Source organism: Oryzias latipes, chromosome 24 (genome assembly GCF_002234675.1).
Source record: "Oryzias latipes chromosome 24, ASM223467v1".
Taxonomy (NCBI): domain Eukaryota; kingdom Metazoa; phylum Chordata; class Actinopteri; order Beloniformes; family Adrianichthyidae; genus Oryzias; species Oryzias latipes.
In genome coordinates, this window is record NC_019882.2 from 7,968,434 (window position 1) to 7,985,187 (window position 16,754).

Below are 16,754 nucleotides of genomic sequence, written 5' to 3' on the forward strand. Positions count from 1 at the left end.
TTTGGACTCTCCGAGACACTATACCAGCTGATAAGCTACAGTCACATGACTTAAAAAAAATATGCTAACCCGCATCTTTCCAAGGCAACGGAAAGCTATTTTATAACATTATACAGCATATTTATTTAACAGTTAATAGCTTTTTTTAAATCTCTGTCTTTTTTTAAATCTCTGTCGTCGCTGACAAATGTGAGGAAAACTAACTTAAATTGCGCTGAATCGTAAAGAATGAGTTAGCCTAGGCTAGCATTGGTGGTGAGCATGGCCAACTGGAGCGAAATAAGAAACTTTTAATGCCTGCACGTTTATTTGTGACATTTTGAAGAAGGACTAGTTATATTCATCTAAAAGTGACTTTGTAGTACTCGTGTCGTCTACGTTAAGAGAAAAAAACACACGAAGAAACATGCCTCAGACCGCGGCTTTCATCGGTGGAATTCAGAAGATGGTTCTGTATGAAACCAGAGCAGTAAGTCCCGCAATATCACATTATTTACAAACTTTATATAAATAAATTTAAAACGCCTGTAAAAAATCGGCTGCAAGTTAATTTGTAAATGTACGTGTCCAACTACGGAAGCCGTTAAAAGCGTAGTAACTCCTGTCATATTTTAATGTACGTTTCCCATTTTGTGTTCTGTCATGTTCATTCGTTCTATTTAAAAAAATACCCCCCCCCCCATTTTTTTTAAAGTTAGGCTGTTTTCTACTTCCGTTGGTATTTATGTTGTAATTGTTGTTGTCCAGAAAAACTGCAGTTATTTATGTAAACGCTAGATGGCAGCAAAACGTACATCACTTGATGTAATGCATAACAACCTAGAAAGCATTGTTTTAAAATGTACTTTTGTACACCACTTATATACATATATTTTTTTTTAATAATAATATTTTACCAATTTGTTTAAAAAGTAAACTCGAGAGGCGACATAATGTTGTTTTTTTTTGTAGTTTTCTTTTGTATACAATAAACCCTTTTCTAAACAGATGTTGGTGCGGTTAAAGGGATTTTTGAAACTTCTGTGAAGGAGACAAAAATACGTATCACATTTGAGTTTTTGAGAATTTAATCGATAACAAAAGACTCTCAATCATTTTACTTAACAGTAGACTGTAGCTATTGCAATAAAAGGAGGAGGCACTATAGAGAACTGGGAAGTGTGGAACAAGACAGAATGACTCTAATGGTAGCAGACTGTACTGAAACATCATGTTCTATTATAACACTCTTCAGACAAATGAAAATCTTGGGTCATCTATGAGTCCAGGATGAAAAAAAAGAAGATTTGAAAAGAAGAGACAAGAATTGGACAACAGAGGCCCCGACAAAGAACATTTAACAATACAGCTTTGTGGTCAAATTTGTATCAAATCTAGGCTACAAATACTATTGCGGTGTTTCCTGTTTTGTGTGATAATTGTTTTGTCCAAAAGTCCACATTTAACTGCTTTTGTTGCTGTTGTGGAAAATAAAAAGTTTTTTCAGCAAATATAAGATGCCAAAAAAAAAAAAAAAGCTGCCTCTGGAATGTACTTTATCTGACATGTTTAATAAAACAATAAAATAAGTTAGAATCTTTCTGTACTATAATGGAGCATATTTTATTCACTAAGGATTTTTCTTCTGCAGAGGTATTTTTTAGTTGGGAGCAATCAGGCAGAGACCAAGCACCGAGTCCTGAAGATTGACCGGACTGAACCCAAGGACCTGGTGATAATCGACGACAAGGTAAGCTCTGAGTTTCTATCAGACACAGTGCAGTTCCAGCATATATGATTATGTAATATAGTGCAGTGAGCCTAAGGGGAACTTTTTCAATCACTCAGTCTGCCTCCAGTGTACCATTAAAAAGTGTTATTGCACTGCTTATTTTCTTGTTGTAAAATCTTGGAGCTGACAGATGATCTGCTTATTCAGTTGCGGGTGAATTTTATCACGACGCATTTTTTATTATGGAGCATTTGTGGCTGTTAATCTGTCACCTGAAAATCCTGCATGCATCCCACTTAGGAATTTAAATTTTAGACTTTGGAATTTTATTTTTTACGTCTCACCTGGATGCTCTAACAACCTATTAATAGAATAAAAAAAAGATGTATTAAATTGAAAAAAAATGGGTCTTTAATCATTTACATGATATACAAACCAGTCTTTTATTTAAAACAAAACTGAAGCACTCAGTAGATGGAATAACAGCATTGTAAAATTAGTGTTTTCCATCCAACCTGTATTTCTTCATCAGCTCTTTCAGCAGTTTAAGAAATGCTTTTCAACATGGAGTGCAAACCTGCTGTACATTATTTTGTCTGTGTGACAAAGTGGGACTGATTGAGCAACCCCCACCCAGCAAATTAGCTGCTGTAAATTAGGCAGGGTGATAACTCTGAAGCAAGCTTTACACCGCTTTGACATTTCACAACAAGCTTCTTCTAACTGTAGGGGCAGACATGCGCTAGTAAACAATAGAAAAGAACAAAAAAGCAAAAAAGAGCATTAGCTCCCTGCTTGTCTAATGTAAACATGCGCATCCAAGAATGCACGTCGCATGGCCGGTGTGAATGTGGCGTGATAGTTTCTGCAATAGTTCATCAGAAATTTGCTAATGGGGGTGTGGTAAGCCTGACCCCACTTCCCACCACCATGCTTTTTACGAGCTCCCCAGCTATCTCATAGCCACTCTCATCCCCAACCTCGAATTACGGATGCAACAAAAATGGCGAGCAATATCGGAGCTATCCCACCGTAAAGCTTTGAACAGATGCCAGCTGAGATGACGTACAGTACATGGATTCTGTCGTCCACATGCTAATGCATCAGAATGGAGCGGAGCAGGAAGCTTTTACACAACTACAAGTCAAAACTAGAGGCTTTTTTAAATAACATTTTTAAAATCTAATTTTGAGCCTAATTTACCTCCTTCATGAGAAAAATGCAACAAGAATGTGTAAAAAAACACCCAATTTAAGGGATTTTTCTTAAACAATGTAAAAAAGCAGAAATAAATATACCAGTGTTTAAATATTACTCTGTACCTTTATCTAAATACATGGCTTTAACCTATTTTATTTTGTCTTAAAGCACGTGTATAACCAACAAGAAGTGCGAGAGTTGTTGAGCCGTTTGGACCTGGGCAACCGCACCAAGATGGGCCAAAAAGGATCTTCTGGTCTGTCCAAATCTGTCATGGCTTTTGGCATTGTGGGTGAGTCCCGTTCCTTTGTCCAGCTCTTCTATGAAATAATAGCTGCTTTTACTGTTCACAGCCATGTAAACAAGAAATGATCACAGAAACTGTTTAGTGGCCTGGTTTTTGCCTTTTTAGGGAAAGTCAGTGGAAAGACCACCTACATGGCAGAATAATGCTTTTAAATTTTCTTTTTCAATAGATTGACATAAAAAGCAAACACGGGGTCAATGCATGCCTCGTGACTCTTTCAAAGCTCTCATTCAGAGGTTCTAATAGAATTGTTATAGCAAGTTGGACACAATATTTTCAAAAAAGTCAATTTTTTAAAACATTTCCATCCACGCAAACATTTTAATACCATCCAGGTCGGTTGCAAAGAATGCCTTTTAGAAAACTATCCTCCAAAATTTGAAGTGGCATTGTGTCGAACATTTTCTGACAACAGAGCTTTTTTTGTTGTGGGTTGCAACATCATTTTATTGTGCAACAGAACGAGGATTTGACTCTATAAAGCTAATAAAAAACCTACATTTGGGAAAAATCAAGCTCTCGTTTTTTGTCTCTGTGATGCAATACTTGCCCTACAGACCTAATTACACTTATTTGTTATGGGAATTTTTCATATCTTAACATGCTCCACTTTCCTCATGTGACTGTTCTGTTTGTCTGGCCTACATTTCAAAGTCAGGGCTTTATTTGATAAGAGGGTTTTGTAACTGATCTTATAATTATTTTCTCCTAATACCTTTTATTAAAGATAAGTCATTGATGTGATAGAGCGCTGGATTTTGTTTGAATGATTCTTGACAAGTAAAAATGTCTGGATGTTTCGTGGGATGCGTCTGCTACAAAGTATTTTTATTACTGTATTTTCTGGAAAACCTTATTGTTAAATTTTTTTCTTTTAGAATTTCTGCAGGGCAGAGGAAAATCGGACTACCTTTTGCTCTTGGTCAAAGAATTCTTTTGGTCAAAACATGAAATGTGAATTTTCATTATTAATGTGAAGGAAGCGTAGCAGTTTGTGTATTTTTCATGTTTAATTCTGTGTATTTCTGAGGCTCAGGATGGCCAGGTCACTCTGACACAGACAGATTCTGACTTTGACATCTGTTTAGTTAAATTAGATGTGAGCTTCAGAGCTGTGCTTGGGTCGCATAAAAGATCTCCATCCTCAAGGATTAGCCTTCCAGTCTCATTTGCTGCATAATGGCTCATCTTCATCTCACATGTGCACACAAAATTCTCAAATCCGAGAGATACTGAAACAATAAATACATTTTTAAAAAGCTTTTTAACACTTATTCATACATTATTTATTCCAGGATGCAAATCTAGAATATTAAGCACTTTTTCTCTGTGACTAATCCTTTAGTAGTGCTTGTAAAAAGTCTAAATATATACAAACATTATCCCTATTATGTGTTGAGTGGCCTAGATGATAAAATAGCTGCTCAAAAGCTAAAAGCTAAACATTAACTGGGTTGCATGATGCTGTTTGGGTCATTTTTGTTAATTATGTAACCATAAATGGACTGCCTACATAAATGTTATTGTGAAAAACCTCAGTCGACCCAAAAATAAAATGTATTTGGTCCAAAAGCTGCAGCTCATAGTCAGATCGTCCACTTTCTTTTTATTTTCACAGCTTTTTATTAACTAAATTAGAAATATTTCTTAGACAAATGTGTGAAAATGTGTTTTTTATGGCATTGCAGGGTTTGTGCGCTTTCTTGAGGGGTATTACATCGTTCTTATCACCAAGCGCAGAGTAATGGCGGACATTGGCGGACACTATATCTACAAAATTGAAGACACAACCATGATCTACATCCCAAATGACTCTGTCAGAGTTACACACCCAGATGAAGCGAGGTATCGTCCTTAAAACGTCTTGTTTTTGTTCCTTTCATAAAAAACGGGAATACATTCAGAACAGACACAACATCACAGCCTTTTTTGTTTTAAAGCAAATGGTTTACAAAAAGCTTTCAACTTTGACCACAGATGAACCTTTTATGCCTTAATATGAAATGAATTGGGATTTTTTAATTGAGTTTTAACCTGATTACTGACTGATTCTGTGTCTTACAGATATGTGCGGATTTTCCAGAATGTGGACCTTTCCAGTAACTTCTATTTCAGGTATAATGTTTTGATTGAAATTGATTGGAAAATATTGCACTTTATTTGTTTTTTTGCTTTGAATTAATGTGTTTGCAGACAGGATAGTGTTAAAAAGGCATTTATGGGGAGTTTTAAATCAAATTTCATTTTATTTTAAATCACAACATAATAATTGATTGTATCGCGTTTTGATTGTGTGCTGTGTGATTCAACTGTATCTCGCATCTGCAGTTAACCTTTTTTTTTTATTTCAGAGTGACAAAGAAAGTTATAGTTTTCAACGCCGGTTGTAGAGTTTGTGTCTGTGAGATGATACTAACCCTTCATGCTGCAGAACTTCTCTATGGTTTCATCTCCTTATTGGGTTTTGTAGTTTTTTGGGTTTGTTAAGATGCAGTTTTTCAAAACAAAGTACAAAAGCTCCTGCATCCCGTCCTGGTGTGGAGATAAAATCAAGTCAAATCATACTGGATTTAGAGAAACGTACGCGCACAGAAATGTCATTTAGTCCAAATACACATACACACACTCAAATGTGCACATCAAAAATAAAAATACATTAAAAAAAGCAAGAAGAATAAAAAAAATGTTGCACATTTAAACAGATACAAGTAAAAAAAATAAAATTAAAATAAGCAAAACAATAAAAAGTTTTCATTTAATTTTAGAATTTCATTTAGATATTTTTTATACAGCCAAACCTGCATGTCATTACTATAGAAATGAAATTCAATACAATTCTTCCAAAATAGAGGGACAATAAAAGGGGTCCAAGTCTGAAACCCTGTGGGACACCACAAGTAAGTGTGATAAAAGGAAATAATACATGGTGCAGCGGTAGGGTGGTCGTCCCATGATCGTAAGGTTGCAGGTTCGATTCCCACCTTGCACGCCAATGAGTCAAAGTGTCCTTGGGCAAGACACTGAACCCCACCTTGCCTCTGGTGGTAGGCGGGCGCCTGTGTTTGGCAGCGGAGCCGCCACCAGTGTGTGAATGTGTGTGTGCATGGGTGAATGGGTCTGTGACTGTAAAGCGCTTTGTCCTTGTAGGAAGAAAGGGGCTATACAAGTATACGCCATTTACCATTTACCATTATTATGATGAACAAATCCTAGTCTTGATCCTTTAAATGTGTTAAGTCTAATAAATCAAAAATATTAACACAGCTGTAACTGTTTAAGTTAGAAGATTCTAATGAATGAATCAGTTATTTAATTTATTTCACTTTAAAAAAAATGATTTCCCAGTTTATTTAAACGTGAAAATGAAGAAAGTTTTTGTAAATTAGTTTCTGTAATGTACCAAATCATTGATGCAGGAAGGAGAATAGCCTGTGCTTGTTTTTCCTTACATTGCCTTTGTACCTTGCAGCTACAGCTATGACCTGAGCCACTCGCTGCAGTGCAATCTGACATTGCTGCAGAGACCTTATGAGCAGTGGCTGTCGGAGGCTTCCTCTGCTGAGGACAAGGTTCACACACAAAGCAAGCAGGACAGCTTTGACATCTTTGAGGAGGAGGGTTTGCCTACACAAGGTGAGCAGGGGTCAATCACTGCCACTTTTGTCCTTTGTTGAGCCTGGGTTAGGTTCTAGCAGGGAAGTTTGGAGGAACACCAGGGTCCACTTTAAGATTGGCTTCGAGAGTCTGGAAAAAGAGAAAATGTGGCAGAGGCAGAATGGGAGGACAGAGGATGATGAGCTGGACCTTGCAGACTCTGAAGTTCTAGAAACTTGGAAAGCCAGTTTTCTTTACATCTATTGAACAAGAATCAATAATCAGACTACAATCTACTGAAATAATATATTTTGGATAAAGGTTGAGTGGGTAACAGAAATAAACCTGTTATGTCGTTTTCTTCTCAGTCAATATATCACGTTCCTTCACATTTAATTTTTTTTTAATCATAGTTTACCAAATATGGAAAAAGCTGAGAAGAAAACTACTAAACTCCATTAAGCTGGTTCCTAATTAATAATAATTAGTCAAGATTTTCTCTCATTCATTATAAATGCTTTGGTCTCCAGCCTCATTTAGCTTGGTGGAATTATTAAGAATTCATTGCTTCAATTTGGATATTTTTGAAGAATTACAGATCAGGAAAAATACAACTTTTTTTGATCTATTTAATCAAAATGCAACAATTGAAACAGACAAAAGTAAATGATTAACAGCAGAGAAAGTTATTGGTAAAATGAAGGATGACACATAAACGCACCATGATAGTCTGACAGCCTGTGTTTGAACACCCCAAAGCATTAAACTGTGGAGGAACTAAATATTTCTGATTTTGTAGGTTTGCCCACTTAAAAAGAAATTGACAGTCTGTCATCCTAATGGTAGGTTCATTTGAACAGTGACAGATAGAAAATCACAAAGGAAAAAGACTTTAAAGAATTGATATGCATTTCTTTTTTCATTTCCTTGTAGGAAATAGGTATTGGAACCCCTTGTAACCATTAAGAGTTCTGGTTCACACAGACTAGTTCGACTCTCCGAATCAACCTGTCACCTGAAGACACCTGTTTGAAATAACTACCTGTGGAAAAGACACCTGTCCACAGAATCAGTCCATCAGTCAGACTCAAAACTCTCCAACATTTGAAAGACCAAAGACCTTACTGTGGATTTGAGGGAGAAGACTGTAGAACGGACTGCAAACCCATCAGCAAGAAGCTGGGGGTTAAGGTCACAACTATTGGTGCTTTTGGACCGAAATAGAAGAACATGACTATCAATCCACCTTTAGGTCTGGAGCTCCAAACAAGATTTCACCTGGTGGGGTTTCCATGATCATGAGAACAGTGAGAAATAAAAAGCAGGAGTTAGTTGATGACGGAACCACAGTCACCAAGAAAACCATTGGTGATACTTTGGTTTAATAATGGTTTAACGTCTTGCAGTGCTGGCGAAATAGCCCTGCTTAAGAAGGTACATGTAGAGCTTGTCAACAAAACCCATTTCCTGATTTAGATAGTCATTGGGAGAAAGTGTTGTGGTCGTATGAGACCAACACAGAGCTCTTTGGCAACATCTCAACCCGTCGTGTCTGGAGGTAGAGAAATGCTTCCTATGATCACAAGAACACCGTGGACACATTCTGCTTTGGGGGGTATTTTCTGCACTTCACCGTGTGGATGGAAGGTTTGGTGGAGCCTTATACCGTCAAATCCTGAGTGACAACCTTCTTCCCTCCACTGGGAGACTTAAATGGGTGGTGGATGGGTCTTCCAACAGGATAATGACCCAAAGCATAGAGCCACCAAGGAATGGCTGAAGAAGAATCATATAAAGGTCATGGAGTGGCCCAGCCAGTCCCTGAACCTCAATCCTATAAAAAACCTATGGAGTGAGCTGAAGCTCAGAGTTGCTAAGTGACAGCCAATGGATCCTAATGACTCAGAAGTCATTTGTAAAGACAAGTGGACCAAAATTTCTCCTGAAATGCACAGAAACCTGTCCATTAGGATGATACTGTCAATTTCTATTTAAGTGGGCAAACTTACAAACTCAGCAAAGGATCAAACACTTATTGTCTCCACTGTTTTTTTTTTTTTATTAACTGGGTAGCATTTTTGAGATAACTTTGCTTGTGAATGGGTGCCTAAAAGTGTTATATATTGTTTCATGTTTGCGCAGTGGTTTACGGCCTCCGGAACCAGCCGTACTACAAATACGTGTGGAACGGGAAGCTGCTGGAGCGAGTCAAGGACACGGTGCATCCGGACTGGCTCATGTATATAATCCACGGCTTCTGTGGCCAGTCCAGTATCCTTTCCGCAGTTCCAGATCACTTCTGCTAGATAAACTGGGAGCCCGCACATTCTATTTGTGTGTCTTCTAGTTGCTGTGATACACATGTTTCCATGGTTTTGAAGACCAACTTTTTAAACAGTATTCGCCCTAAGACACGTGAAAACTCCAGAGACTTTGTTTGGGCTTGACATGCTTGGGGTGACAGCTATAATTGAGCACGCACAAGCAGAAGAGGCAGCTGTATTGTTTCTTTGGCACTCCTCATCCTTGATGCACGTGGAGCACAATGAACGTGAACGTGATTTGAAACTTTGGGCTTCAGCAAACAAATACGCTGATTGGAAACAGTTTTCCTAGCCTCTGTGGTCTTAAGGGATGGTGCAAATGAAAAGTTTAATTACAAAACATGTTTTTTTTCATTTATTTTAAAAGGTAAAACTTGGAGTTTTAATATCTGAAAACTTTTAAATGAATAATGTCATTAATTTAGTCTGATTTAAATAAATGTAAGATTTTAGTTTGTGAGTTTTTGTAAGTTTTCATGCATAGTTTTTATTTTAAGTTGTCTGATTTATGACTAGAAAAGTCTGCCTTAGGCAAAGCATTGAAGTTATTTATCAGAGCATGTCATTTTCACAAAATAAGTTGTGTAGCTGTATTTATAGATTACTTTATGGCATTTTTCACCCAAAAAAAAGCAGTTTTGTTTGCTTTACTGCTCTTTTTCCGTGAGTGAGGCAAACCCAGTGGGTGTACTATAAATTCAAAGGTTTGTAGTTCATAAAGTTTTGAGCTTCATGCAGTGTAAAGGAACAAACAAGCATTCTCACCTTTATTTATTGCATTACCATAGATGATAGTGTACAGAATGTTTAAACATTATGATACAAGGATGTGGCTGTGTACCAGCAATCTTTCTAGAGTGCACAGCCTTCCTCCCACGGCCTACATTGCTTTCTTGCTCATACTCTAACGGCTGACACGAGGCGGTATGGCCACGTGTACATCAACACAGCTATTTTGCAAAAAATGAATCTTCTAAGATTAGACGCTTCTGATTTAAATGTAAAGCATTTTTTTAGCTGGAAAACTTAAACGTTTGTTTTTTGTTTCATATTTTTCATGATTTTCTTTTTTTTTTTTTTGTAATCGAAGAGCTTTGATCCCTCCTTTAACCCAGAACTTCAGAGCTGCTGATTTACGGCCGGCCGGTTCATATTACCCTCATTGCCAGGCGCTCCAGTAGATTTGCTGGGACCCGCTTCCTGAAAAGAGGTGCCAACTGCGAGGTAAAGCGGTTGCTGGGGCAACAGGGAAGATTGATGCTGAGAATAAGGTTGAGGGCCAGAAAGATGATTGAGATGACTCAACCTGATTGCAGGGGGTTAATTTGACCCACTGCCTCCTTCTTCAGTATGCATGAATGTCTGTGTGGGTGTGTGGTTGGAGGAGAGATGAGCTTCAGACACAAATAGTTTCCTAACTGCAATACGGGGGAAAAAATGGACACCATTTTAAAATTTTGTAATTATTGGGTAAAAATATAGAAGTATTTCTGTACAAAACAGTTCAGCCTTTTGTTGATAGTAAACTTATGTAGATTTTGAATTGTTAGGTCTTCCTTAACTGCTGTCTTTTGTAAAGCTGACGGTTATTTTTGTTTTTCTAATAAAACTTGAAGAAGATTAAACTTCATAATTTTCTTGCTGTGTTTTGGTGTTAAGCCCTCCCATCAGTTCTGGTGTATATTTCAACCAAGACTTTTATTTTGCAAACAGTGGCTTCTTCCTGTCGCTGCTTCCGCAGGGCGATGTAGCCAATGAGGTGGAGACAGAACAGATCGTCCACGATGCTTCAGTCACGTCTTTCACAGCAGGAAGCTACTCCTCGTACGTCCAGGTCCGAGGTTCTGTTCCTCTTTACTGGTCTCAGGACATCTCCACCATGATGCCCAAACCTCCAATAAGATGTAAGATTGCCTGTCTACATTACATTCTGTTAAACAAAAACAGCATGACAGCAGCACAGTTGAGGCTACTTTTCTTGTGACATCAGTTAGGAAACTTAAAATTGCTTATTCCTAAAAAGTCACAGTAAAAGAAAAAAAAAGTTTTTATGGTGTCTTTAAAGGAAAACATTTGAAACCTAAAATAACAGCTACTGCTTCATATTTCCAGACTCTAGATTAGATTTAGCTTTATATAATAATAAAATCCTTCAAACCTTGTGTCTTTAACCCCATTAATGTTCATTTTCATGGTTTGATGTGAAGACCAAAAACACCCACATGTAAAAAGAGTAGATCTATTATAAAGCTATTACTTCACTGCAGTGTCACTGAAGTCAAATTAAATTAGAAAAACAAGAGCAGGTGGGTCCTTTCATTTAATTTTTGATTTATTTGCCTGGGGACTGTTGTGTTTTTCACCTCTGTTCCCTCTCTTGTATGAAACTGTAATCTCCTTTCCCTCACATTGACCTTTTTTATTTCTCCTGACATGGCATTTGCCTGTGTCAGATGCACTCAGCGTGCTCCTAAAATACCTCACTTTATTAACTCGCATCAGGGTACTGAAGCCACCGTAATCCTTGAAGAAGATCCTTACTTGACATTTCTGAGATTCGGCTCAAATCCTAATCAGTCGCTTCCCTTTTGATTCTTTGGTTCTGTCTGTTCATGTGCAGTTTGACATTGTTTGTTATTGAAATGTCCCCATTGCAGCACAAATAAAGGTTGTCTTATATGAATAATAGGCTTTATGTCACCCTATTTTTGCTAAATATGTATTTTAGACTTTTATTTATCTTCGCACTGAAGAAACAAAAATCAAAATGGTATCAAAACCGGAACCTGAAATTCCTTACTTCTCATTATTTTTGATTTATTTTATTTACGTTTGTTTGGCCACCCATCAGTTTAAGTTCAGGAGGCATTAAGACCACATCTGTTAAAAAACAAAACAAAACAGAAAAACGCACTTTTCATCTAACATAAGGAAAAATGAGGAGAAAGTAGTCCAAATAAACCGAAATAGGAACTTCTCTGCTTGAATGGATTGAGACGGAGAAAAATCAGTAAAAGTCTGACCTAGTTCTTCCAGTCCTTTTACTCTCAGCCCCAAATGTCCAATATCACCCAGTGTTGCTGACGACTACAGAAAAGGAATTTTATTATTTGAGGAAGGAGAGTTGGAAATTTGTTTAACAGAGGAAAATGGACGGAAGAATGTAAAATGGAGTGAATGCATGAATGCTTTGAACAAAGAGGCAAATGTATTTTAGTGTATTTGACCTCGAGATTCGCACAAGTTATATATTAAAAAAGTTATATATTAAAAAAAGTATTAGAATTCTTTTGTACTTCAATGATTTCAAAGTTTAGATAATAGACAAACTGGAGATTTAGCATGTCAGATTTGACTGTATTCATTTGATTCTACATTTCAATTATTTTACAGTAGAATTTGTTTTTCTGAACTTGTTGGCACATAAGCATTTAATTTAAAATGTCTTCTTTTCTAAGTGGACCAAGCAGACCCATACGCCCATGTAGCCGGCTTACATTTTGACCAGATGCTGCAGCGGTTCGGATCTCCCATCATCATCCTGAACCTGGTCAAGGTAACATACATTGTTAGAAAAAAAAAAAAGTTATCAGCTTCTTATGTCACACAAGCAAGAATATGTAAATGATGATAATAAAAAACGAAAAAGTATATACTTGTTTGCAGAATCTCTGCATTGATTGGTCAAAACGTTAAAAAATGGTTTGTTTTCAAGTTTTCAATTTTTCTTTAAGGTAAATCCTGCAGAACAGGTCAAATAAATACATTTATCGGAGTTGAAGCATAGATGGTTCTCTGAAACTCAAAGATAATGTGCCTTTTAGAAACACTTCAAGGGGATCTTTTGGAGAATAAATAAATGAAACTTTATTTCTTTATCACTATACAACACCATAAGGGTGCCAACGTGCTTTTCATTAAATAGAGAGATACAAGAAAATGTAAAATTGAGCAGATTAAAGACAAAAATTCAAAACAAAAGTATCAAATTACATCAGACAATAAAATGCATACAAACAGAGAAGAAGTCAATTAAAAAAATAAGAAGCTGATCATTCAAAGCCATTCTATAAAAGTAAGTTTGTAGTGCACATATAAAACTGTTCAGGTCTGGACAGTGGGAATCAAAGGTTTAGGGAACGCCTTTATTTTGTTTTCTGTTATTTTGAGAGTGCAAAGGGTGGAAATAAGGCCTATTGTTTTTTTTTTAATATTACAAGAATGTCATCTATAATCTGATGCCTTGTGAAGATTTTTCCATCTTTCCTTGGCTTCTTTATGCGCAAAAATAAAACATTTTAACCTGGGGTGCCCAAACTTTCCATGAAGATGTTTAGGTTGTTCAGCATTTTAGAAAACGTGAGTTGTTTTACTCCTCATAGACAGTCCAGATTCTTTAGGATTCCTGATATTCAGCTTTTGCTATTGCAAAACTTCAAACAAACAGAGAGAAATCCCACACAAAGACAAACCAGGCTTTCTTTCTTTCTATTCACAAAATATCAACTTATCAGCTGCTTTGAGTTATAGTGATTAAACACAGGAAAACGGATCAGATGTCAGGTAAATCCTGACGTTTTATTATGTATTTTCCAATATTTTGCCATTGGATGATTTTTCATATACAGATTTTTCCCCCACCACCATTTTTATCCCACTGTGCATCACATTAGACTTTCTGTTGGGCTCACAGCCATGTAATTTGTCGCTTGGGTTACAAGCTCACGTTGTCGGTCACAAGGGGAGTTGCCAGAGGAGAGACCAATAGCAGCGCTCAGAACCTCGCATAAGTCACAGCCATGTGAAATTTGCAGACCTTGGGGAATAAGGGAGGGGACCCCCCTCCTGTCATTAGCCCCCCCCCCCAAAAAAAAAGAAAAGCTACCTGACAGGATACTACTCCCAGGTGGGTACTGGGGTCAGCTGGAGTAGTGCTCAGTCAGGTAAATGTGCGTGATTTTAATACTGGCTGCAGCATGTTTCATTGTGCTTCTGAAAGGAAAGGCGCACGTGGCCGAGCATGTGAACGACAAGCAGGAAACTTGGATATAGTCCAACTGTTTCCATGTTCCAGGTGGCTTTTATTGCTCGCTAAAAGAAAAAGAAAAACCCTGTCGAAATTTGTTTTTTTTGTGCCAAACTACTCATTTATGATACTCAAAAACATCCCATTGTAACTTCCCCTCTGCCCTCATATTTGCTTTTATGACTTTGTGTCCATGGGTTGCGCTTAGCAAGTGTTGGGGAGCGTACGTACGTGCCAGACTGGCCCATAGTGCCGAGTCAATGAGGAAAAGTACTGGTAATTATGTGGTTGCTGCAAATGTGAATGGAGACGTGTGTAATGATGCATCCGTGCTGAATGGGTCATAAAGATGCCGTAGCGGGGGAGAGGTTAATGGACAGACGCGGTGAGGAGAAACTCTCTGCTTCTTGATTGAACAGAGTTTTATTTTTTCGGTTTTTATCCTGCAGAAACGGGAAAAAAGAAAACATGAGAAGATTCTGAGTGAAGACCTCTACCCAGCTGTGGTCAACCTCAATCAGTTCCTCCCTCCAGAGCATTGCATTGAGTACATAGCGTGGGACATGGCCCGCTACACCAAAAGGTACTAACCAGCAGTATACAAACACATGTATTTGAATAGATAGCCTTTAGAGCCATTGCAACAGCACAAGTACAGCTACAATTATATTATTTGTAGTATTGTGTATTTCTAAAATGATACACGAGGAGCTTCATTTTCTGAAACAATAACTTTAGAATTGTTTGGAAATGTATAGATTTGTGGGCTTTTTTTTCTAAAATAAAGGATGTCTTATCTTCTTACTATCATGACAATGAAAACAACTTATTGCTGGGAGGTTTTAACTTCTACAATCATTTAGATCAAAGTTCCACTCCGATCATCTTTTGATCTTTTTTCAAAAGAAAAATAAGATGTTCTTTTTTTTATCAGCCAAAATCTATTGTCCTTTTCTAGGACATAGTTTCTGCAGAGCAGCAGGAGTGGATTAGGAATTTGGCTCAAAGTTGTAGGTGGGACTGTTGTCTCGGAGTAACCCCTTCCTCATTTCCCATCATCCATCTGTTCACACACTCTCCCGCCAGCTTACAGCCCCTTTACTATGTACACCACCACAAATAGAACACCACCACCACAAATGTTGTGATTTTGGGCTATACAAATAAAATTGAATTGAATTGAATTGAATTGAACAAAAAACAAAAAAGAAGGAATGGATACCTTCTTTGTTAGATCTAAATATCATGACTAAGAAATACAAATAAGGATGAACGAATCAACAAGTTACCAAGTCTCCATCTTTGGTGATTTTAGTGCTTTTTCCATTTTGGTGCAAAACTACATTTCCTGAAAATTCACCACTCGGATTGCAATAAGTTTTACTTTGATTCATTTTTTTTGTTAAACCTTTTTTGGACAATAATTGCAGTATTTCAATCCCTCCTGTAACATTCTAACACTATTGCCACATTGAGACCACAATACTAGAAAATGCTACAGAAATGTAAACCTTTTATTTCCTTCTTTTACTCTTCAGCAAGTTATGTAATGTCCTGGACCGCCTGAATATGATCGCTGAGAATGTTGTCAAGAGAACAGGCTTCTTCATAAATCGCTCCGACTTCTACTGCCATACCCTCCGACCTGATGATAGGTGAGTGTAATCCTCCATCTTCCCTGTTTGCCACAAACAGCATGCTATTATTGTAGCAATGGTATGAGGCTTATCAGAATCCAACTACAGTAGTCCTCACACTTAGTAAGTAAGAATACCTTTTTTTTTATTTTGGGAAAAAAAGCCATGGCCCAAATATTTTCTTTCAATAAAATGAAAGACTGCATAGATTTATTGCAAAAGGTTAAGTAATAAGCAAAGGAAAGTGCCTCCTTGTACCAACTCTGTTTGATTCTTGCCTCCTGCTAATACAGTTTTGTTATATAACAAGGCGTGTATGCTGGAACTATTAACAATTACTCTTTCCTTCCCATTACGTAACTTTCTTCTGCACTCCCAATGATTCCCTGTAGACGCATCTAAGACTCTGATAAACTTCTTTTGTATCAAACAATTATTTAGAGGCACTTTAATGTACTCTGCATAAACAGCTCCTGTTTAAATTGACTTGATGTTTAATTCTTGCTGTTGTATCGGTCACTCGCGTCTATGTGTAATAACTACGGTTGGATTAAATGTCGGGGGAATATCTACATTCCACGTTGCAGTTAAAATATTAAGGACCATTATGATCACATGGTTCACTTTGGCAGCGTGCATGTAGATCCACCCCCACGTGCACACGTACACATGCACACTGTGATGAACAGATATCTTCCACTTATCTTAGTGTTAGAATTTCACGTTTGGATGTAATATTTGCCTTTCTGCAGATATAGCATAAATGTTTTACAGCTTAAAATTATAACGTATTCAAATGATCAACTTGGCACTTGTAACCCCTCACTTTCTCCCCCTCCCTCTTTATTTCTTTTTCTCCCCCCCGACACAGACACACACACACACTTTCCCCTTCTCCCTGCCCTTTAATAAAAGGAATATGTATATATATGTAAAACACAAAATGTAAGAAATA

General features: G+C 37.2%; 1 protein-coding gene across 2 annotated transcripts in view; it reads left to right on the forward strand.

The window, feature by feature from the left end:
* The first annotated feature begins 29 nt into the window (after window positions 1-29).
* The window catches only part of fig4 (FIG4 phosphoinositide 5-phosphatase), a 35,383-nt gene continuing 18,658 nt past the window's right edge, over window positions 30-16,754 (forward strand). Inside the window, exons 1-12 of one of the 2 annotated variants that reach the window (XM_011491618.3) lie at window positions 30-469; window positions 1,631-1,729; window positions 3,080-3,203; window positions 4,907-5,063; window positions 5,283-5,333; window positions 6,688-6,851; window positions 8,955-9,083; window positions 10,260-10,360; window positions 10,878-11,040; window positions 12,595-12,692; window positions 14,612-14,745; window positions 15,701-15,817. In XM_011491618.3, the coding sequence (XP_011489920.1) occupies window positions 407-469; window positions 1,631-1,729; window positions 3,080-3,203; window positions 4,907-5,063; window positions 5,283-5,333; window positions 6,688-6,851; window positions 8,955-9,083; window positions 10,260-10,360; window positions 10,878-11,040; window positions 12,595-12,692; window positions 14,612-14,745; window positions 15,701-15,817 (1,400 nt within the window). In that variant the 5' untranslated portion in view covers window positions 30-406. The remainder of the gene's footprint in view (window positions 470-1,630; window positions 1,730-3,079; window positions 3,204-4,906; window positions 5,064-5,282; window positions 5,334-6,687; window positions 6,852-8,954; window positions 9,084-10,259; window positions 10,361-10,877; window positions 11,041-12,594; window positions 12,693-14,611; window positions 14,746-15,700; window positions 15,818-16,754) is intronic. The other variant, XM_011491619.3, reaches the window with a different exon arrangement.